Genomic DNA, 24,542 nt, shown 5'->3' with positions numbered 1-24,542 from the left:
ACTATCCCTCTTCTCAGCTACACAGAGAATCCTTCAAAAAAGGTCATTAGTTCTAAGGGACATTTTCATGTAGTGAGTGTGATATTAGTGCTTAATGATACTTATGAGGTATTTATTATAAAAAGACTTGTGTGAAGTAGTTACACCAGCAAACAGATTATACATGTAACTGAACCATTACTCACATCAAAAGCAGAATATATTCTAAAAGTTGTGAAGTAAAAGCTATGTATCAGGATATCAAAGGTAAAGTCGCCATGTCGACAGTGGAGCTTTCAGAGCACACTACATGCGACTAATTGTCATCTACGCAACAAGACTTTTTAATCTTGAAATATTGAAACCTAAGTGAAAGCAAAAGGGCCAAATTCTGCCATTGGAAATATATGCATGCATTTTCCCTTGAATTCTATGAGTCATGCATGCATATCCAAGCAGAGAATTTGGCCGTAGGCATCTCTTTACCACTACTTTTAATGCAGCAGTAAAAATATCTTTGTAAGTTTACCTCTGACCACAGAAGCTCAAGCAGGTTTCTGCACTTCTTATAAAGAGCATCAGCCATCAAAGTGAAATCCACAGTCATGTTTCTGACATCTCCCATTGAGAAGGTGAATTTTAAGTATTAACGGACATCTGCACAGCTGAAAGCACAGCTCATTTGAAAGCAGATTCTCACACAAAGATGTAAAGCAACTTACAACATGTAAACATTTTCTGTTCGTGAAGACATGCTATCAGCTAAATCACTGGCCTTTGATTACCTGGGCTCCTACTCTAATGGAAACCTAGAATGTAATTAACCACATTCACTTACTTCTAGCAAGGCTTTCTGAATGCCCCCACAAGTCAAGCTAAAAATCAGACTTCGGCATCTTCATAATCTCTTCTTTTAAGTCTCATGGAGAGCAGGCCTCATTACAGCCTACTGGATCCCACCTAATGCTATGCTCCAGCAAATACCATGTGAAATCACTATCACACATTCAATTACAACACAGAATACAGAGTATACATTGCTCACTTTATATTATTTTTATTATTTGCACTGTAAAAAAAAAAACAAGTTTTGTTTTAGCAATTGGCTGAACAAGAAGTAGGACAGAGTGGACTTGTAGTCTCTAAAGTTTTACATTGTTTTGTTTTTGAGTGCAGTTATGTAAAAAAAAATTGTACATTTTTAAGTTGCACTTTCACAGTAAAGAGATTGCACTACGGTATTTGTATGAGGTGAATTGAAAAAGACTACTTTTGTTTTTCTTTTTTTACAGTGCTAACATTTGTAACAAAAATAATATAAAGTGAGCACTCTACACTTCGCTTTCTGCATCGTAATTGAAATCAATATATTTGGATAGTAGGAAAAGCATCCAAAATATTTATAATACATTTAAATTGGTATTCTATTATTGTATAACAGTGCAATTAAAACTGTGATTAAGAACGATTAATTGTTTTAAATCGTTTGACAGCCCTAGTTTTAGGGCATGTGAGAGACCAGAGACCTTGTTGGGAACTGGATACAGCCCATAGATTAAGGGTATCTGTGCTATCTACCTGTTTTAGTCCCAATGCTATCCAGAGTGATTTTGCAATATTTTAGCTGGAGGGAAAAGCTTGAGGACAAAGGTTATGTTTACGTGATTTGCACCTCAGGCAGACATATTCACACTAACTGTAGTCTAGCTAGCTCATTAAAAATAGCCATAAGAGTGCCATGGAGCAGTCTTCAGTGCCAGCCGCACAAGCGAGTACATATCAGCGGGATGGGGGGTGGCAAGCAGGGTTGTGCAGTCCACTTCGCAGAGTCCTCACAGCTATTTTTTAGTGAGGTAGGTAGAGTACAGCCAGCACGGATATGTCTAAGTGAACTGCCACTCGTACCAACGGCTGCAACATAGACATAGGTGTCACCCTAAGACCCTCTCAATGCCAATTGGCAGCGGGCCCGTTGTTCTGTGAATTTCCATCAGACCGGACACACTTATAACACATAGTATTTAGGTGTAATCTGTAAAGAGTGCCCTATCAAATGAAAACTGGTGACACACTGGTCAAAAATATCATGGTGTGATGCAAGTACAGACAGCGTGCACAGAATTAGGTGAGTGTGCTGGAAATATGTTCCTAAAGTGTGTTTTGGAGGCAGACTTTATAAACACATTTGTCCTAGACAAAGCAGTGTTGATTTGCAAGTATCTATAGCGTAAATGGAGCACAGGAATGTCAGAGACGATGGGCAGTTCATTTGCATCAGAGGTAAACATCAGTTATCAGGAGGATGAACACACTGCATGGCATCAGCACCCCGGAGAACACCATATGTTGAGCCCCAGGGGGTCAGCGTGACTCTTGAGACAAAGACAATGAACCTTGGAGAATATAAAGGCGAAGCAAAAGGGCATCTTGTGATCCATCACTAAGGGAACAAAGAGGTCAACACTCTTTGCATCTATGAATGGTGGATCCCCAACTATGTAAGGTGGGGACGCTGAAAAGTAACTGGAGGTGAGAAAACTGTGTTTTAGACAAAGCTTGACGCCTGCTAAGGTTAGATGTAGTCGCTTAGAAGCATGTTATACTTCTGTTTTATTTGTAATCAGTTTCTATTATCTCTGCATAGTATCACTTTGAATTTATTCTTGCTTTATTATAAATCCACCTCAGTGCTATTCTATTAAGTGAAGCGTGCACCCTTGGCTGAGCCAGCAGGCTGGTGTGTATTCTGTCTCTCTGGAGACAATGGACTTGGTATTTCTGTGGGCGCCCAGTGACAAGTCTGGATGCTGCAGGGGAACACTTCGGGAGAGTTCAGGAACTGAAGTACACCAAGAGTTAACCTGCAAGGCAAAGTTAGGATTGGCAGAGTCCTGAGGAGTTTGTTGGGCTGGCTAATGGATTGGAGCATCAGGCAGCTGAAGTACAGTTTAGCAGCAGCAAATCTCTCTCACTGAGGCAGAGGGGTAACAAGGCAGCTTACAGTTCAGGATGCTCTGAGAAAGCATCACAGGGTCCTAAGCCTCAAGTTTGACCAGCCTAAACTCTGGGACCACATGGTGCCATTCGAGCAGAGTTCAGGAGAGCTTTTCTTTAGAGATGTTAATATATATCAAATCATCTGCTATTTAAAGAACCTGTAAGCTTAAGTGGTGTCTGTGTCTCTTCAGCCAAAGTTTCTCCTGTTGTGCAACTACAGCCCTTGGTTTGCTGTTGCCCTCCACTCAAGAGGAGGTTGACTTTCCTCTAGTGTCTGTGTACAGCGTAGGCTGTGACGTATCGGTGTCCCTTGTGCTGGGATGCTCACTCTTGTCATTAAGACACTGGACTGACACTCAGGAGACCTGGATTGAACTCCTGGCTCTGCCATCGAATTCTTGCATGACCGCAGGCAAGTCACTTACTCTCTCTGTGCCTCTATTTACAATCTATACATGAGGAAATACTTCCCTACCGCTCAGAAGGTGGTGAAGTCAACCTGAAATGCTCCAGTGTAGTGGTGATGGAGGCCATATAAAAATACATAGGCAAAGAGGTGTTACACACTTTTAAGATCTTTTGGGGAATTAACGTATAAAGAATATTGTGCTAAGGTTTTATACCTTCCACTGCCGTTAACTGTTAAAAGGAAAGAACACATAGGTTTCCCCGTGAAGTCTTTGGTGAAATTGCTTCTACACAGGTTGAAATGGTTGTCAGATTATTCATTTCTCCTCTAATAATTTACAAGCAACCTCCAAACATAATGTTTTATATGTTGGACAAAATGTGTGATAGCTACTTATACCTACCTGTAGTTGCTAAGCTACGTGAGTGATAATTATGTCTTTTTCTATTCTTCCTCTCACCTTTTCTGGCTCTTCCTAGTCAAGTCAGTTCTTTTTCCTCCTTAGTCTTTTATGCTAAGATCAAAATTTGTTTAGCGTCATATATTCCAGTTCATGAGACAACATCCAGAACAGCAGCATTCCACTTTCCTTGGCTAATTTAACATTGAGTGCTAAAACTACTCTAGACCACTTCTTCAGCATAGTCAATGCATTGCATATAAGTACACCAATTAGCCATTTAGTATTAAAGCACCCAGGGGAGAAAAAAAAAAAAAAGAGCACTTTACAGTGATTTAACAGCAATAACCCATTTATCCCAATTCCCTTTTTACAGGCTGTTTTTAATCTATGTGATCTCATCAGTGTTCTGAATTGTGAGGGAGGAAAAACTGGAGCCGGTCATAAAAGTCAGACAGCAATGGAGAGGGTACATGACTTTTCAAAGGAGCTGATCACCTGCAGCTCTCAGATTTTCAATGGGATTGTTGGCACTCCACACGTCTCAAAAAATGTCATTCCAGACCTAAAGAAACAGGGTAGCAAACACAAATTGAAGGTAGTGTGCTGCAGAATACACCCAATGAAGAGAGGGCAAACATTTTACACACCCACTCTTTAACCAGCTTGCTCATTTTCTGTTTGTTAGCAAGGGTTAGGAGGCAATACAAGATAAATGAATCTTTTATTCAGTTTCTTTGAACTTCAGGCACTAAAAATGAGTGGGGCACAGAGAAGGAATTTAAGAAACTAACTGAGAAGGGACCCACATTAATTTCTTCCCTTCCCATTCAAAAATTAGTTTAAACAAGGAGAAGTCACTATGGTCTTCTTTTGCCACTGCCTATCTAAGATCTGAAAGAGAAAGGCTTTTACTCCAAGCCTATCTTTCTTAGGGTTAATTTCATGGTGCGGGGCAGGAGGGCAAATTTAAACTTATTAGTACTTGGTGAGGTCAAAACAGGAGCGGTTGTGTCGAACCAGGTTCACTCCCTTTCATTTTCTTTCCTAGGCTTACTTTCTGTCATTTTCAGTTTCTGTCTGTCCAATACTAAACCTATTTATGCTCTCTGTATGTCATAAAGGAGCCAAATTAAATATGGAGAAAAGGAAATGAAACAAACCTGTTTGCATCCTGTTTGCCCCGATAAGAAAACCAGCCTAAACTAAACACACCCAAAATGTGTTCTTAAACCTATGCAAGCCAACTATTTGTGAAATAGTTGCTCAATACATAAAACAGCAATGTGCCTCCACACCACGAAAGACATTGGGACTAAGTTTAAGTCATTGCCAGTGGAAAAGACAGGTTCACAGGAAGATGCTAAATCACCTACAGAAGGCCACTAGCTCAAAGACTCTAAAACATGACATATGCAGCTGTCGTTCTGAACCAGAGATAGGGGATCTTTAAATTATTAGGGTAATAAGTACACCAAGACCCCATTGTGCCAGGCGCTGTACAAACAGAGAACAAAAGACAGTCCCTGCCCCAGAAAGCTTACAGTCTAAGTATAAGACAAGAGGCAGCAGGTAGACACAGACAGAGGGAGAAGTACAAGGAAACTATGAGACAATATTAGTCAGCATGATAGGCAGGGGGTACCAGCCCACCAGCAACCTAACACTTACCAAGTTCGTTTGCAGACATCACAGCAAAGGTGAGTTTTAAGGAGAGATTTGAAAGAGGATCGTAAGTAAACTTATAACCTTACCTCTGAATTTTTTGGGTGGGTTATTAAGATCACCTGCTTCCGGCTGCACAACACATCTATCGTCCACAAGGCTGCAAAGAAATGAGCAACTCAGGTAAGACGTTTTTGTTTGCAACTGCTACTTCCTAGGTACCAGACACAAAGTGGGTTGCTTTCAATACTCAATCCTGCTGGCCACTTCAACGGAGGACAGACAATTCCCAGAAACCAACTCATGCCAAATCTTTCTATGAAGCATGCAGCTAATTTGTTTGTGTTGTCCAGAACCACACTGCTGGACAGGTGGGACAATTATTAAGTTATCACTCCTGCTCACTGCATCTTCCTCATGTCCCCTCCTGGGGAAACATACAGACTGGTCCATATTCTAATTAGATGAGCAAAGACTATACAGCAAATGTCACTTCTTGGACAGATACCACTATATGAGAATATGTAATGAACCTGTCCCCATTAAAGGGCAGCAAACTAGGGAAAAAATGATGAATGCATCAGATCACATATTACCCCAGTGAAGCCTCAGTGTCCAAAAAGCCAGGAACAAAACTATATTAGCATAGGGAAAACACACTCCCGAAAGAGAGAGGAAGGCATAATTGATGCATCCTTGCTTACCAGTCATCAAAAGGTAAAGGTTTCACCTTGGAGCCAGATAGCCAAATATACATCACTGAAAAGAACCGCCAGGGTCAGGTCAAAATTGGCTTAATTATGGAGGAGTGGGAGGTTTTTTTTGTTTGTTTCTTAAATAGCACAGTGAAGGTTGGTACCAACAGAAGATCAATCTAACCTCCTCCTGCTTTACCAGGAAGGGGGTAGAATTGGATAACTGCACCTGTAAGGCGTTCCATCAGAGAGTTCCAACAGAGAGCTTCTTCTCTGAGCGTGTACTGGCAAAGACATGGGGGCGTGTCTACTCCCAGGGAACGAAGGAAACAAGGTAAGTATATTGCTGTAACCTGTCACAAGTCTTAAGCCTTGGACATTTTTTAGACCATCTGGAAGTATATTTTTGATGAACACCTCTATTTTTCATATACAGTGAAAACATCTCAGTAAACAAATATTTTAAAGTATCTAGTTTGACCTTCTCGGCTCAAATTAAAACCTTTCCACTGACCTGTCAAAGAGGCTTTCAACATGTGCATAAAGCACAGTTCTCCCCAATGTCCTGAAGGTTTGGAACACTCCAGTCTCATATAGTAACAGCTGGGAAAGACAGCCTGAGATCTAGAATAGGAGAACTGTTCTTTGCAGAGGCTGGTTACATGCAGGGAATGTCTTTGAGACAACAATTATGGAAAATCGTGAAGTGCATAGAAAATTAATTGATTCAGAGGCGTTTACATGGACTTAAGAGAAGGTGAACTTCCTATCTATACTATGGTAGATTATCAAAATAAAGAAAATAATTTTCTAGTGTGTGCAACACACAAGATGAGATTTATATACATAAAATAGTAATTAGAATAATCAGAACACTGAATTTGGAAAATAGCAAAAAGGAAGTTCAGATTAAGCAGTGAAGACACCTCACAGGAATATTAAACAAGAACATCCTTCAAAGATAGATTTACTTGGATGGAACAGCATCAGGATTTATAACAGTATTTGTTTTCCATCCTTCATTAACTGTATGCATAAGCCATCACACACAGCATAACTTGGAGTTTTGATAGCCTGATATCATAACAACTGAGTACGATTACATTGATTTTTTTCCTGAGTTGCTTTAATTTTCTTCAGGTCAAACAGTAAGCGAACTATGGGACAAAGATAATTTGACTATGAAGGGATATTAAGATGCTAATGAATTTCATGTTTTACACAGCAATTGGGATTTCTATTTCAAATCTGGCTCAGAGTACACATGACCATTTTACAGTACAATTACCTTAAAATATTGTGAATGAATTTGAAGCCATGGTGAAAAATAGCTGCCCTCAAAACCATAGCCAGTTGTTTATTGTGCACTGTATTTAATTAAAATGTACTGTCAAATCAACTTCCTGCTTTGTTTTTTTTAAATGTTGTTTACTCTTCGGGTTACCTTAACAATAAAATAGTTAAATATATTTTTCAATTAACTTCACCAACGTTCAGCAAGTAGTATTTGGCCAGATATACAGCTGGTCGAATGCTGCAAAGAGTATGAATCATATTTGAGGAGTACCTGGGAAATTTGTCAAATACGTTCGCCAAATACTATTCGACCAACCCTACTTACTACATGCTTTGCTTTTATCATACCTTCTTTCCCTTCTGGCAGCATCCCATATTTTCTTCTTTTTCCTATAATAGATCACGGTGCTTCTTCAGTGCCTGCTTCTTTCTCTCCCACTAATGTCCCTTTCCCCCCTCAGTTGCATTCTCTACATCCTAGATTTTCCTAACTCCTTTCTTCTGAGTCCTTCCCACTGCGGGATCTTCCTCCCCATAACGTATTTATCTTTTCTGTCTTTTCAGTCATCTCCCTCCAAGAGATGATTCCATGCACCCACTCATCCCCATACCTACTCAGAAAGTTTAGCAACTATTCCAGAACCCTAACAGTTCGAGGACTAAATCTACAAGTTTGTCTGGGGCAACATCCAGGTAAGATGCCAACCATCACTAACTGCTGGGAAGTGGGGAGAGGAGATGCTGTCCCTTTCCCCTCCTCAGAAGCTTTATCTCTTACATACATCTGGACAGTAGGCACTGAATTAATTTGCAGCCACTATCACTACCTCACCCACCCCCAGGTCCCAATGACTGCTGGAAGGGAGAAGCAGTGTGTCTCTCTAGACCTCATCCCACCAACCTTCCTGACTGTTACTTTACCATGGCAACCAGGAATGAGCAGTAAACTGTCTACCAGTTACTCTGCCCTCCCTCAGCATTCTTACTGCTGTGAGGAGAAGGTATCTGCTGTTACCCCTCTCCCAGCCTTCACTGCTTTGTCCAGTGAATAGCTCCAGTGCCAGTCTCTGATGTGAAGAGCTGTCCCCAAGCAGCAGTAGAGTAGAGTGAAATTAAACAGGTTTGTGTCATTTTTTTAGTCTAAGCTTAGATTCTCCTGGAGTTGACGACACTCACCAGGAGAAAGCTTCCTTGCCCTAGAAGAGTGGCTACCTAATGCTTGTTGATTAAGGAAGCAGCCTGGACTGGTTTCTGAGAAGACTCACTGAATGGCTACTCTACCAGGAAGCCTGTAGTATGGTGTTTGTCAGGGTGGACAGGCCACCAAAGAAAGTGCACCAAGCAACAGAAGCAAACAAGTCAGGGCTATCGCCCAGCAGCAAAAAAAGTAAATACCCTTGAGTTGGAGAAGCATGATGTTGTTTACATGAGAAATCTTAGGCATGTCGGAAGAGGTAGGACCAGTCATTAGTGGTAAGTACTGGTACAGATGCGATTTGACCTACTCTTTTCTTTTAAAATGTCTACCTAAGCTGCCTTCCATCCTCCATCAGCAGATTATGCCAAGGGGCCTGCTCCTTCCCAAGCAAGAAGCACACTTCCTTCCTCACATCCCTCCCCCCGTAACTTAACCGTGGCAAGCTGTTTGCCCATCCCATGGTAAAACCATACTATTTCCATTCCTATCCCCTCCGTCCTCTCAAGTGATAACTTTCTATCTGCTATATTGCTTTGGGCTATTTTCAAAACATGACAAGTCTTTACAGAAGATTCCCCCAACTTATTCTATTATGTATGGGTGCAGGAAATACCCATATCCATTAGACTCAGGATTACTAGCTCAGCCTTGTCAGTCTTCTGCACACTTAAGGACTTCTTTCAACGGAAGAGAACAGCTTCCCTTACCCCAAGGTGCTGATAAATCCATTCGTTGAGCCCTCTGCATATAGAGAGCAAATGTCTCCAATATGAAGGAAGCTTGACATCTTGTCAGACATTTCCGGCTTGTTGGCCCTAGGAAAAAAAGAGAGGGAAAAGGAGTGTTAGTGTATTTACTAGGTAGAAGAATTCCCTGAGTAAGAGCCCCATAGACAACAAGCCAAAAAACTAACAAAAAAATTCAAAGAGTGAACACTTGATGCAATTCCAAGAAAGTGCTGACTTTAAAGTGATAAAAGCATTTAAAAAAAAAAAAATACACGAGTCTAGTCACCATCTGGCCAGCTGAACAACTCTTTGATCTGGAGATTGATGTATTGGAGACAGGAAGTTTGGACTGTAGTTTCTACCGTTAGAAGAGTATTTTCCAGCCCATGCTGCAGTGAAAACTTAGATAGGTACCTCAGGGCAAAGACAACTTGAGCTCCACAGTGTCCCATTCAATGATTTTTGTTTACCCAGTTTATCATACAGATGTTCACTTAAAAGATTCCATTCCAGGCACATTCTCATCAGGTGGAGAATGGGGTTCAAGAAAAAGGAAGAAAGGAGCAGATCCCCTTAATTTAAGGCATTTTACTTACAGTATTGTTCTAAACCAGGAAAGATTTCTCTGTGTAAGCCAGTTGTGCTAGTTCCAGATCAGACTTAGTGCATTCAGGAGCAATTTGAAAGGGCCCTGGGATATAATGAAATGATGGTCACAGGAATTTTAAATGTAAAAGTATTAGCATGGTTTGTAAGTATTTTTGTCAGCTCCATCACTATATGAAGTAGCCATCTTAACAGAAATACAATATTAATGAAGAGATGTGGGAAACGTTATTGTAGATGTTTGGCAGCAGATTCTCCATGCAACAACCTAAAGATTCCAGTTGTGGTTTTCCAGGAGTCTAAGTGATTAAACAGACTTTAAAATATACAGTTAACATGGAAGTCAACCCCCTATGAAATAAAATTCAATTCTGTGCAAAAGTGCCAAAACAATCATAATCATGTTTAAGACACAGTCACTCAGTGTTGCTGACGCTCACCATTTTAATCCCAAGTCTCAGATAACTGGTATTTTCTTCTTAAAGCCCAGACTCCTGGATTCATGCCATTATGTGAGAGTCTGAGCTGTTACTTTCAAAAAATGAAGGCACATTTCAAACCCTCGTGGCATAGGTGCTGGAAGGTGCAGGAGGTGCTGCTGCACTCCCTATCTTGAAGTGGTTTCCATCGTATACAGGGTTTTTACAGTTTGGTTCAGTGGCCCTCGGCACCCCCACTATACAAATTGTTCCAGCACCACTGCCTCACAGTCACAGAAAAGAGTTTCAAAGTTCCAAAACCAGAAGGCAAATAAAAAGAATTCTGAATTTAATATTTGTTCAGATCTCATGAATTTTAGCCAGCCTGACAGTTGTTAGGTGGTGCCTGACTCATGGTTTTTCAACAGTTGGGTCATTCTTGGATTAGTACCCTGAACGACAGATTTCAGAAAGAAGGTAGTAACAGAGCTCTGCTGATTTGTATGCCCTTGGAACCTAATCCTGCACTCTGGAACGCATAATGGAGCTGTGCCAAAGTAAGGTGCTCAGGGTTGAGGCCTTAGTTTTAAAAGGACAAATAAAAATACTCCCAACCCTCGCTAACCGGCAGTATTGTTCTTGAGAACTGACATGTAAGCGTCACAGTAAAGTGATCCTCCATCAGGAGGGAGAATTAAATAGCAGGAAATTATACTTATTACAGAGCACAGCCTTGACATTGTGAGTGGGATAAGCATTCCCATTTCATTGAACATTAACTTGTTTACTGCCAGAGGTAGGGTTCAAGCGTATTAAGTAAAGTCTGGGCTCAGCAAGCACAGAGTTAGGAACATTTGTGGAGGGGGTGGGGGGGCGGGATTAGCAACTGCTAGGCATAATATGAATCTAGACTGCGTTTTGTCTCCTAAAACACTGTAACCAACTATCCCTTTACCATGCTCCAAACCAAGATTCTTGTGCCTTGAAGATACATTGTGATTTGCAGAATTAAAAATCCAAGTCAAGCACAGCTAAAATCAAGGGGCCAAGTTCATAACTGATGTAAATTATTCAACTCCTCGGAAGTCAATAAAGCTATGCCTGCTTATGGCAGCAGTGTGCTGGCTAAAGGCTCCTTCATCAACATTAACTCATACAGCCACAGTGTATACCTGATGCATAGTCCATTCTTGTTTCTCTTCGCAGATGTGGAGCTTAATATTTTGAGGTTTTAAAACATATGCCCGAAAACATACATGATATGCAGAGTTGTTAGATGGAATGTACTGTTTCAATTAGCTATAAATAAGATGTTTTTAAAATACTGAAGTGAATCATTGATTTTAAACTAAATTCAAAATGGAGTATATGAACTCTGACTTTGAACTCCATCTTTGAAAGGGGACTTGTTTACCACAAAGACTCTAGCTCAAACCAGTCAGAACTGGTTTTTCCCGCCAAGTCTAACCCTCAGTGTTCCATCACCTCAGAAGCGTTCCATCACCTCAGAACTCTTCCCGCCAAAAAGGCTATATAAGGACTTGTTCAGCGCCTGCGCGGGGCTGTCCATTCCAGCGACAGCTCGTACAGGGTCGGGTCTTCGCAGAGCTCCAGAGCTGAGATCGAAGAACAACAACATCTATCCCGCAGTGTTTTGAGGAAGAGGAGTCCTGTCATCGTCATTCCTATATCCTGCATTTCCTGGTGTCCATCATCCCAGAGGGTCTCCTCGCCAGCAACGAGAACCATCAGTCATCTGGACTCCACAGTGTTCCTCCTCAAGGACTCTAAATCAGTCCAAGAGTTGTAGGTCCTGGGCATCACGCCTGTACGTGACATCTGCTGCACCAGAGCAATAGGAGAAAGGTTTCCGTGTTGGGGTATTGTTTATTGTTTTGTAGAATCCCACGGGAGGGTTTATGGGCCTGAGCTCCAAGCTCTTAGAGTCAGTCACTGATTCACTGTTTTACTGATTCGTGGTTTTGCCGTTTTACTGTGTTATTCTTGTATCCTCCCCCCCCCTTCTTCCCAGTTTTCTGTACCTTTTATCCCTAATACACTTACCTTTATTTGCACCATATTATCTTGTCTTCTCTTTATTTTATTCTATTTCATGGGTAGCTAAATCCACCGGTGACAGACACGGAAGGGAGCCGAGTCTGTGCTTCTGAGAAAAACGGCTTTCCCTGTTATATCTTCCCTCTACCATCTCTCTAGTATTTTCTTTGAAGCGTTACCTTCTTCCCCTTGAGGTAACAGAGTGGTTGAGTGAGCTTCAGTAGAAATATTATCTTTCCCTTTTCCTCGGTTGGATTTCAACTGCACACTTCAGCATTATGACAAGATTTACAGATCTGGGTTCCTGAAGTCAGGCTCCACAGTCCCTATGTAGGCACACACACACATACACCCGGGCACGTACAATGAGGACCACTTTACATTTACTGAGCAAAACACTGAAGTCAGTGGGAGCTGCAGATACTCAGCACTACTGGGGGGGAGGGGGGAAATCCAGCCACGTATTTCAGTCCTTAAATATCGATTTAGTAGCCTGACTTTATGAAATCAGGGTTGAAAAAAAAACGTAGCCTTACTGTATTGTAGCTTTTGAGTACACATACACACACACACTAAAATTTTCAGTTATAAAAAAAACAAAACAAAACAAAAAAAAAAAAACACACATGTCCAGAGAAGAAGGACTTGGGTAGGAGAAACTGGATAACACAGGACGTGAACTACTCTTCCCACAGCAGTGCACTAGTTATCTCCCTAGGGAAGAGGCCTTTAAGATCATTTTACTTTAGAAAAGGCATCAATGTTCATCACAGCTGTACGCTGGAGAATGTAGAGGTCAAAACTACTGACTTCCAATAGAGACGTCAAGAATGTCTTTCTCGGGCATCCAGAATATGAAAAATTGAAATCCCAGATGCTCTGTCCAAAGCCAGGCTTAAAAGCAGGACAGTAACTTTCAAACATACCTCTGGTATTATTCAGTCTTCCATATCAAAGAATTTACCTGTTTAAGGAAACTCAAATTTAACCAGATTTACCCTTAACAAAAGTAATTTATAACCCTGGAGAGGATTCAGGGAGTCTCTATTATGAATAGACCTTTATCATCCGTCACTTCACTGAAGCTTTCATGAACTTTGCAAACTAAATAACAAAGTCTTCACACCAGCCCAAATTTAACAGTGCAGGATCAGACCCTCCGTATCACTAAGGGGGAGAAGGTAGAAGCTGATGAAATTGAACACTGTCTACTTATGTTACACTCTTGTATAACTAAGGACTACCAAACAACATGTATGACACTGAACTTAAACATGTGCTCACAATTTTTTAGATTGGACAGTACTCAGGAACATGCTGAACTGGCAGGTGGAATGATGGACTAAATTATCCAACAAGCCTTCCCATATCTAAGATTTACAGGTAATGAGAAAAATTACTGAGTGAGTTTAGTTTGCTTCCAGCTAGTTAGTTTCCCGATCTGACAGAGGCTTATGAACACCTACAAAAAACAAGCATCTCCTGACTGATTAGGCATTTGTATTTCAACAAGGCTGAAAATGATTAGCTACCAGGAAATGAGCTTTCCCCCTCCCCCTTGCATCAAGGAGCACAAACTTACATTTGGATTCACTGGACATAGGGCTTGTCAATTAAAAAAAAAAAAAAAAAAAAGCCCTGAAGCTTTTGGTCTGTTTTCAATCATGTCTTTGGTATTCAGCTGTATTTTACTTATGTTGGGGTATTTTGGGTCAAAACATAAAGCCAAGATTTCCAAAGCACAGATAGGAACTTTGGGTGTCCAACTTAAAGGGGCCTTGATTTTCAGAAAGCGATGAGCATCCACCCTCTGAGTAAAGCCTCTTTAAACTGTCTCAAATCAGGCACCCAGAAGTTGTGGCACTTAGTCAATAATTGCTTTTGGAAGTCTTGGCCCAGATTCATGTCACACTTAGGCCACACTGACAAACAGGAAGGTTTCCCTCTTGTGGCCAACATGTCCAATGTCTCAGGTGTCCCATCTCCAAGTCCACAGGTGTCCCATCTCCAAGTCCACAAGAAAACCCTTCCTCATCACATATAAACGGAATAGTTCCAGATGCATACTAGACATCATAAAATCCGATATTTGTACAGTTCTATAAGGGGGGGGAGGAACTCCTGCACACATGAACAGTAACTAGTGTTTATGGTTAAAAGTATAAATGCTTTTCAATTCAAAAAGCAATTAGGCTACTGTAAACAGAACAACTGCTTGGCAATTTGTTTATTTTAGATATGCAAGTGCCAACTGAGTAATTAGCTAATGCTGTACACAAAAACTAGTAAAAAACAAAACAAAAACAAAAAACTTCTCCTGAGAACAAGTAGAATCAGAGTCTTTTAACACTGATCCTCCCGCACCACCACCACCACACAAAATTCTGGATAAGAGAAATTAAAAAAAAAAAAGTTACCTGAAGACCTCAGAAAAAGAACATGGGAGGCGCCAGGTCATGAAACAATGTATTCCTCCCCATGTTTAAGTTGAAGATTAAAACAAAGATTCTTTCTGGGTGCAGCTACTGGATTTCAATAATGAAACCCAATCATAAGGAGATACCGGCAGTTATAACATTCAGAGCCCTGAGCTATGTTGACAGCACCAAAAGCCCAGAAGGAGCAAACATGATAATAAGGTACAAACAAAAATCCCATTTCCTCTGAACCTGCATTGACAGGCTTAACTCAAGATGGAAGCAACAACTGCAGCATCAATATGGAACTTAAAAAATAAACACACTCTTTTCCTCCTAATCATAAGCATCCAATTTAGAGATAAATATTATATTTGGGCTGGGAGAAAGGAAGTTTTAAAGATGAACGTTCTAATTTTTTAAAAGTTAGGCATGAAGCATGGACTGTTAGGTAGAATATTTTTTTCGACACACACATCCTTAAAAATATGAAAAGGTTAAACTTTTTTTTCCAAAAGAATTCCTTAGCAACATTTGACTTTTGCTAATGTAAGTTTGAGTGTAGACATGGCCTAACTTTTTCCCCTCAGGAGCGTGGGGAAAAAACAAAACAAAAACCAACAACAAAAACACCCTCTGGCCAACATAGCTCCCGCTGCTCATTGAGCTGTTTTTATTATGCTGACAGGAGAGCTCTCTCCCGTCGGCATAGAGTGTTCACGTAGCTGCATTTACAGCGGCACAAGTGTAGTCATGACCTTAAATGTTATTAAAGTTATCAATTCAATTAAAGATTTGGACCTAAAAACTTTAAATAGGTTTTATTTGAAATGTGTATTGTTCATTAGGCAAGAATTAAGTTTCACTCTCTCTGAGAAGTTGCCTTGAAATAATTAAAAGCAGAAACCTGTTTCAGCCTCATGAGAATTCCAAAGCACTGGTTTGCAGGTCATTTTGCAGTTCTATGGCATTATTGTTCTAAGATAATGGACTTGAAAATACCAGTTAGCTGAATCCAGACAGTGAATTAATCTGTACAGGAACTCCCTGTTCTGGAAGTTTCAGTTTGCCCTTCTACCTGTCCCCTATAGGATACATAGCTGAACATCAGCCTGTAATGCAAGGTGTAGGACCAGGGAGCAGAGTGTGCTACATTCTTACTGAGCGCTGGGATAGTTACGGGACTGAAACCTTCATTTGTCAAAAAACAGGCTCTTAACAGTGGCGGAAAACTTCCTTGCAATTATTTGTCCAAACTTTTATCATCAAAGAGATACATGGAGCACTTTCAACTGCTTATGCAAATATTGCCGATTACCTTGTGCATACTGACACTATAGCCTGGCCTTTCTATACAAAGCTTAGAAAAACTGTAAAATTCAGACATAGAAATGATCATCCTGAACACAAGGTTCTGCAAACAGGGTTAAACATTTAACTCTTGCATTGCCAATACCACCTTTATAACCTTGTGCAACTAAAGGATGAAGCTCCGCCATGATCCCACTGGCTTCAATGAGAGGTCTCATATGAAGGAGGACTGGACCTAAACATAGGATTCAAAGCAAATCATAGCCCCTTGACCTCAAAAGACTGTAGCAAATGTAGTATAAATCTGATAATTTGTAATTCAAACTATGCATGTTAAGACGCTTTCACCCATCTTCCTATGCAAGTGCAATTCCTAACAACAATTGAACTAGAACAAACAATACAGTGTGTGGGGCAAAAATGACAAGTATCAATGAGATGTCGGGCATTTCACAATATTTTACAGATACCTAATCTCTCATGTTTACCTTGTGTAGTATTTTAAATACTTGAACCTACATCTAAAAATCCTTTTCATAAAAATAAATAAAATCAAATAAGCCTCTTTGGTGGTGGTTTTATTTCCAGAAATTGGGTTGGGTGGGGGGGGGGGGGGAAGGAGGAGGAAGAGAAAAAACACAGGAGTCCTAATCTTTGAAAGGAGACAGTTCCAGCAATGTTTGTTTTGTTTTGAGCTAAAAAGCTACTTGCTGTGCCTTGCATGCCAGTGATCCTTTCATTTCGCTATTATGATAATTGAGCAATAGAGAGCACATCGAAAGTAAATAGAAATTGGCAATTTTAGTTGCATCATTGCTGAAATAGGGGAAGCACTTCACTGAGCATTTTTGCTGTCTTTTTCACTACTTACACAGTTTAACTAGATAAGATTAGAGTCCTAAACTATACTTAACTGCGTAGACTTTATTCCATTAGACAGGCCAAGTAATCTGGAGTGGAAGTTCATGTTTTACCTTAGTTTCTGATGAAAGAAAGTTTGAGTTTCCATTGGGGAAAAGAAAGGCAAAGTGAAAAATAGCTATAGCATTAAAGTCACCCAACATCTAAAGGATGGATCATTGTCTGTGCCCAGAATCCTATAACTTTGCAATGATGAGGCTATAACTCGGACCAAAGCAGCACCCAGGGCCTGATTCAAAGCCCAAAGTCAAAAGGAGTCTATTGACCTCTGTGATATCACCTTTGGATGAGTCCCCAACATTGTGAATCAGTCCCTACGGCACATCTAGTTTTTCTGAAATGGACACTGAGACCTGACGTTTCTCATCTTTGTTCTGAAAAGGTTGGTTCCTTTGCTCCCTCCCTGGCCAGGGGCTGTGAGGAAGAGATTAGTAAGAATTCCATTCTGCATTGAAAACAGCTAAGGAAAGGAGGGGTAAGGAAGAGGAGGGAGTGCTTATTCACCAGGCTTTTTTTTAAATTAACGACTCTTTTGGGGGTTGCAGAATTCAAAAAAAAGCGTTTCATGTATAAGCTCCAGGTCTGGCACATGTGAAAACATTTTGTTCTTAAAGTTCAAAGATGCTTCACACACATGTATGCATTCTACATGGAAAGATTAAATGTGCAGAGCTCACAGTAGCATAATGTAAGCTGATACCTCTTGACTGTCAATTATTTCCATGCATTGAGCAGCCATCCATAGCCTCTTGACTTGACTGGCACTCAAAGTCCTCATTAGAGTAAATTTTTGCACTAGCTCAAATACAAGCTCTCTTGGTAATATACGCAGAGCTGGCAGCATAGGGATCCAACATACCTGCGGGGTTAGGTCCTGCCACTGTCTCTTACACACTTTCAAAGGGCATTAGAAGGGGCTAAGGAGTACTGTCAGCTTTTCCGATAAGGCTTTGTACTGCAGAATCAGACATGTAGATATTTGAGTGATTACACATTAAAGGGTATCAACACCGGATAACTAACTATCTAGTGTATGATTTCATCTTCCGCCTACTGCAATCATCTCTGTCCAGGAGTCTGCTGACTGCAGAACAATTGCCATTTGGCAAGGCAGCTTGTGAGAAAGAGACAACACAGTGCACCTTCAGTAATCACTTTTTTCTCCCCTTATTATTTGTACTGAAGTAGGGGACTATCCTGAAAAACTTGCAATCTAACCCAGCAAGACAGAGGATGTGAAGGGAAACAAAGGCACAGAGAAGGGATATGACTTGCTCAAGGTCACAGAGCAGGTCGGTGTCAGAGCCAAGATTAAAAAGCCAGGTCTCCTGATTCCCAGCCCAGTACCCTGAGCTCTAGATCACACTGCTTGACTTCTTTCATTAAGATAAAAAAGTGTCCTTGAGGGCTTGTCTACACCACTCAGCTTTTAGCGACAAGGCTGTGTCGACACAGCCTTGTCGCTAAGAGTCAGCGGGTATAAACGCTCTGTCAGTACTTTTGCCGACAAAATACTTTCAGACCTGCGAGTGGCGTTAGCTTTGTCGGCAGACAAAGCCCTGTTCACACTGCCACTTGCATCAACAAAACTTTTGTCTTTTATCGGAGGGGCTTTTTTAAATACCCGTGAAAGACAAAAGTTTTGTCCACAACTTCACAGTGTAGATATACCTTCAGACTGAAGCCTGTCAGTCAGCAGCTCGGTCTCACCCTTTTCTTGAAGCAAAGAAATTAAAAGCAAGAATCCAAGTTGATACAGGGGTATGGCATTGGCAGGTATTTTTCATGCATAAAAGTGAGGAAGTTCCAGTATGCTGAATTCATGTAGTTTGTCACTTAAATATAATTGAATATTATACTTTACCGACGATATCATACAGATGCTCAAGTTCTTTACAAAAAGAGATGAGACATTTAATCATCTTACCGACGTAAACCCAAATAAGTCATTAACACTGACAAGAAAACCTCAGCTACACCCTTTCCTTTTCTTTATCTGCACCCCTTTCTTGGTTTGCCAAGCCCAGCCTAGTCAGAAGGGATGTACAACATGTCAAACAGCAATGTGGATTATCTGTTCCTCTTACGGAAAAACAAGGCTGAAAGTCAAGCTGTGGTAACAATGCGCTAAGTAGAACTATGCTTTGATAGGTTAGTTTGAATATCAATTTGGATGGCTACTGTAAGAAATGCAACTAGCAGACTTTATTGACAGACATCTGTGGAAAGCTCAAAGAAAAGAATCCCCATCAGGCTAAAAATCGTTTTTAAAGTTTCAGACCAAGTATGTCCTGACAGTGTCTTGTTAATTCTATTAAGAGTAAGAAGTGCTTAATAAAGTCGATACCTACTGGCTCTAACACAGAAGGGAGAAAGCAGCTTAGATGCCTCAAAGCACACAATGTTATCCAGAGTATTTTAATATATTAAAAGGGGAGAGTTGGACTATGACAAGGGAACTAGAGGAGGCCAATGTGGCAGGTAACAAAAAAAGCACGCTGTACCTGGTCTACTGGAGCTTGGCCAAAGAAGAAAGCTGGGGAGGGGAGCAAAAAGTAGGGTAGTTTCTAATCTCACCCTCTCTACACATCTAAACCTTTACCAGTAGTCTCTCCTCTTGACTTTCCCCCCATCCCCAAAATCCTGAGCTCATTGTTACCTCACATGACCTAAGTTCTGTGGCAAATATGATACCGGCTGAATGTACACAACCTCTAACATCCAGAACATGTTCCTTTCCCCATAACAAATCCGACAATCCCTTATGCCCCTTGCTTCAACCCATCTCGCCCTACTTGCCCAATACTTCCATCATTCTCATCTCCTATTCTTCCATGCCCTGCTCCCCACTGCTTCCTTTTCCTTCAAATGCACCTCATTGTGGAAGCTCCGGTCCTTCTGGCAGCTCTTGGGTCTAGATCTGGGATCTGGTCCAGCTCCTTGCAGCTTTGAGTCCCCACTGGCAATGCACCGGACTCTTTCCTTCCACTAGCAGCTCTCTTCCTGCTGAAGGCTTTGTAGTATTCTCTGTCTTCTTTAGCTGCAGCAGCCACTAGGGGAGGTGAAACTTACTGCTTCTCTTTTATAGATGCTTCTACAGGCATCCAGGTTCTGCAATGAAGAGCCTGGATACCTATTAGGAAGAGCTGTAGAGGAGGAGCCGCTAGCGCCACATGACTACCACATGCTCTGCAGAGCACCACTGGTAGCCAGTGAACCTACTTAAAGAATTGCGAATAAAAATAGCAATACCAGTTGGACTCACTTACAGATGAAGGCTCCGGTTCCTGTTTTGACTTGTACATGCTGGATTCCCACTGTACTCCAAGTTGTTGTTTTATAGAATGGAAGCCCGAGCTCTTCTTCTAAGCAAAGGTTCTTCCAGATACTGCACCAACTTAGCTCGTAAAGAGCATTAGCAGCAGAATCTGCTTAACCTTTGCCATCTGAACAGTGACCAAGCACCATCAAGTTATTTAAATAAGATAAATTCAGGCATCTCTTTAAGCCAAGAATCACTAGCCTATTATTATCACTAGCCCCACGCCTGCAACCAGAGCTATGCACCTTTGACTTCAATAGAACTGTGACGGTCATACTTATACAAACCCAATGGCAGGTTCATCATCACATCTCTGCTGAAATTAGAGTTTTATCAAGTTGTAGATGCAATAGTGCAGGATCTAAAATCTACAGCACCAGCATTTTACTAGTACTTCTATTAAACTGCAGTAAAAGAAATCTCAGATATGAGAAAAAAAAAAAAAAAGGCAGTGGCTATTTCTTGGTATGCTGTGGTCATCTGTATTCCTCTAGATGCTCACACACAAAAATTACTTTGTTCTGGCTCCAGACATCTTGCACAAGGCTGGATGAAGAAGAGAAAAGGAACCGTTTAAGTTCTCACTCTAGTACTTATTTCATTTCAAAAGCAGTAGAATCATGTAATTCCTTAACTCAGACAGTGTCTTCATTTTGGCCCTCTCTCTCTTCTCAGAGCAGTTTACTATTCTTTGATGTTCTGTTCCATAAGATGGTCCATGAGGTATAAAAATTTAATTTTCTACAACATTCTACATATTAATGTAGCTGCATCCTGGTCTATAACCACAACTGCTGTGAGCTGCAAACAAGATAACTAGAACAGCATTCTTTCAAAGCAGTTTCTGATGCATTTGCGTCTTGCACAAGAGAAACATTGCGTAGACTTGCAGTGACATCTTATTTGCAAAGCATTTGTCCATTGAAGGGAAATTAGTTTGATTGTAACTTTCGACGGGCTCAAACCAAAAACCACAGATCTGAAAATTCTGAAATACCGAAGTGTTCAGAATTCAGAGATGAATTTTGCAGCTTCATCTCAGCTCTAATTGCAGCTCCTGTATTTGCTTATATTAGCTTCATTTTTCCCATATGAATTTGTCTCTTGAAAGACACTAGCTGGGCAGCCGAGGCAGCTGAAGCTACAGAACAGGTGCAGCACACCTCCCCCATGATGCTCTGACAAGATGCGTCATCCCTGAAACAGAGGCAGCCACCGGTAAAGTTGAGAAGGGAGTTCTATCTCTATGCCCAGTCAATCCTCATCCTCTGCTGAGACTGCAAACTAAGTGCCAGTTGTGCTGGTGGTTTGTAGTGTCCCCACCTGTCCACTGGGAACTAGACTAATGTCACCGAAGATCCACTGGGGGTTACTGCTCTCCTAGACAGGATTTGACCTAGCAACCTAGAGGTAAGGTCCACTGATCTTCCCAATCCTCCAGCTACCAATTCAATTAGTACCCAGCTAGCATACACTACAATGTACGCTACCACCCAAGTCTTCTCTAGGCATTGGTCATCAGCTTCCATCTCCTCAGCCACACATTATAAGTGACCCAACACAAGACTACAGAAAAAGCTTCAGCCAAAAAGAATAATCAAAGCTAATGAGTTTGACAGCTCATTTCAGCAACAAACACCAGCCAACCTTCTCTAAAGAATGGTCTTTAATACCCATGTACAATAAATAGGAACTCTAATCAGGTTTCATAAGATCTTCCTTGCAAAAGTGTTGAGAATTAACACTGTGCCCATATAAAAATGATGGGGACATTGAACTTTCGAAAATGATGGTGCTGTTGGAAGGTTACGTAGTTGTAGGCCCCTCTGCTTTCCATAAGTTCATCTGGTGAAACTGCCTTTCCTCCCTCTCACCCACATAGCCTTTAATAACGAACAGCAGCTGGAGTAGCTGATACAGTAGAAGCATTAGCATCGCTGTGCTTCCCATGGGATCTCAAGATACCTCCTGCCCTTAAAATGTAGCCAAACCAATATTTACATTTATAGGACACCTTTCATGCCACAGGATCCCAGGGTGCTTTGCAAATCAGTACCTCAATTATACCTATGAAGCTCATGTCACTCTCTGAGGTGCAACCTCCTCTGGGGTGAGACTGAAGCCAGTATATCAGTACACAACACCGCATGCTAATTTTAAGCAGGAAAGGAAGAATGTTGTGTTCAACAAGCCACTGTGGGAGACACTTTAGATATATGAGAGGCAACATGATCTAGCAGATCGAATCCCAGTCAATTGCCCTGACTTCTGGATTTTATGACATTTGGCAACTCACTTTACTTATCTGTGCCTCCATTTCCCTTCCAACTCTGGTTGTCAGATCTTCAAGACAGGGATTGTTTCATATGATGTGTTTGTACGGTGCCTAGAACAATTGTGCCCAAATCTCAGTTGGGGCCTCTAGATTCTATTGTAATACAAATAGGAAATAATAATAAATAATAATAAGCAGGTAGATCACCCAGATTGGAATTGGGCTAGCACACCTCCACTTACAAGAAGTGACTATACATGGCAGGCACTTCCACAGGTATTCCTCCCACATTCCCATTCTGATGGGAATCATACAATAGAGCTATTTCAGAGTCTGTGGTGATCACCCTAGAACATAGGTTCTCAATCTTTTTCTTTCTGAGGCCCCCCTCAACATGCTATAAAAACCTCCATGGCCCAGGTGTGCCACAACTGTTTTTTTTTTTTTTGCATATAAAAGCCAGGGCCAGCATTAGAGGTAGCAAACAGGGCAATTGTCTGGGGCCGATACCACAGGGGGCCGCCACAAAGCTATACTGCTCAGGCTTTGACAGGGTTCAGGACACCGGGCTTCAGACCCATACAGTGGGGTTTCAGCTTTCCATTCTGGGCCCCAGTGAGTCTAATGCTAGCCCTCCTTGGCAGACCCCCTGAAGTCTGCTCCCGGGCCCCTGGTTGAGAACCACTGCCCTAGAATACTGTGGTATTTCTGAGGAATCATAAGGTGAAGTGATGAATTCACTGCCAACATCACTTCCTATGCTCTTTTCGACTCTATATGTTCTTTGCAATACCCTACTTTGCTCATGGGATCTGAAAGGATCTTGATCCCAAGTGCTATAGCTAAGACTGGCAGATTCCACCATGTTTATGCCACAGGCCATAACTGCAAGTCACGACACTCCACTTACTAGTCTCAATGCACTCTTGCCATTGAATTGAGTTTGCCCAAGGACAGCATGACCTTGCCAACCAGAAGCAGGTCTCCAGCCTTAGTTACTTATGATACCCACTGACAAGGGGTTCATTATTGTAGAGCTCTCTTTCACCCTCCATAGCTGGTATTTTTTAAAAAAAGATACCATTTCCCACACTTCGTCTCCTCTCACTTTTCCAAGGCAAACAGAAGTCAATCTTACTATTTACTTCATCAGCAGCAAAGGGGTCAAGATAGCACCGTGTTTCAATAGTTATTGACTACCGTTGCACAGCCAGCAAAAAACAAACAGTTTTTAATCTCAATGAAAAAAGGATGGATTTAAAGAAAAACAATATTTTTCAAACTGGATTATTCACCCAAGAGAGAACCTATTAGAAATAGGTCAGATTTTTAATATAACCAAGTTGATAGTCATCCTTTAATATCTTGTTCTGAACAACACTGGAGTAGTTTTCTCAATCATAATCTCCCCCCTTTTCTATTTCACATGCATGGATTTCCACATACACAAACCCCCTTCCAAGCCCAGTTTTCTATTGAACTGAACTTTAATGTTGATATTTTCTTTGACAACAAGTGCAATTTGCAGAGTGCCTTGTCATGCCAAGCCTTTCAATGGGAGCAGTAGCACCAATTGTCAGTAGCAGTCAGGTTAGTGTTAGGTCACCAGCTCTGCACTATGAGCACAACAGCGCAACACATTATCTGTCAGATTAACAGAAGCAAAAGAATTTATACTTGTAATAATGGTGACATTTTACTTAGAACCTGGAAGATTTTCGGTGTCTCAAAATTAGTTTAGAGCAAAGTGGGGCCTTATACAATGGACAAGGCCTCGATAACTTATCCAAGAGAGTCATTTCCGTAATTTTAAGAGGTTAAACCTTAAGAGCCCAATCTTGTAGCC

General features: G+C 41.1%; 1 protein-coding gene across 3 annotated transcripts in view; it reads right to left on the bottom strand.

Moving 5' to 3' along the window:
• ITPR1 (inositol 1,4,5-trisphosphate receptor type 1) overlaps window positions 1-24,542 on the bottom strand; it is a 246,665-nt gene that overhangs the window by 213,036 nt on the left and 9,087 nt on the right. For all 3 annotated transcript variants that reach the window (XM_054034479.1, XM_054034481.1, XM_054034482.1), the window contains exons 3-4: window positions 9,347-9,454; window positions 5,540-5,610 (exon numbers count right to left, since the gene is read on the bottom strand). In XM_054034479.1, coding sequence (XP_053890454.1) covers window positions 5,540-5,610; window positions 9,347-9,438 — 163 coding nt within the window. In that variant the 5' untranslated portion in view covers window positions 9,439-9,454. The remainder of the gene's footprint in view (window positions 1-5,539; window positions 5,611-9,346; window positions 9,455-24,542) is intronic.

The sequence above is a fragment of the Malaclemys terrapin genome, chromosome 7, assembly GCF_027887155.1.
Source record: "Malaclemys terrapin pileata isolate rMalTer1 chromosome 7, rMalTer1.hap1, whole genome shotgun sequence".
Classification (NCBI taxonomy): domain Eukaryota; kingdom Metazoa; phylum Chordata; order Testudines; family Emydidae; genus Malaclemys; species Malaclemys terrapin.
Note: the sequence above shows the minus strand (reverse complement) of the source record. Positions and strands in the feature narration are given on the sequence as shown.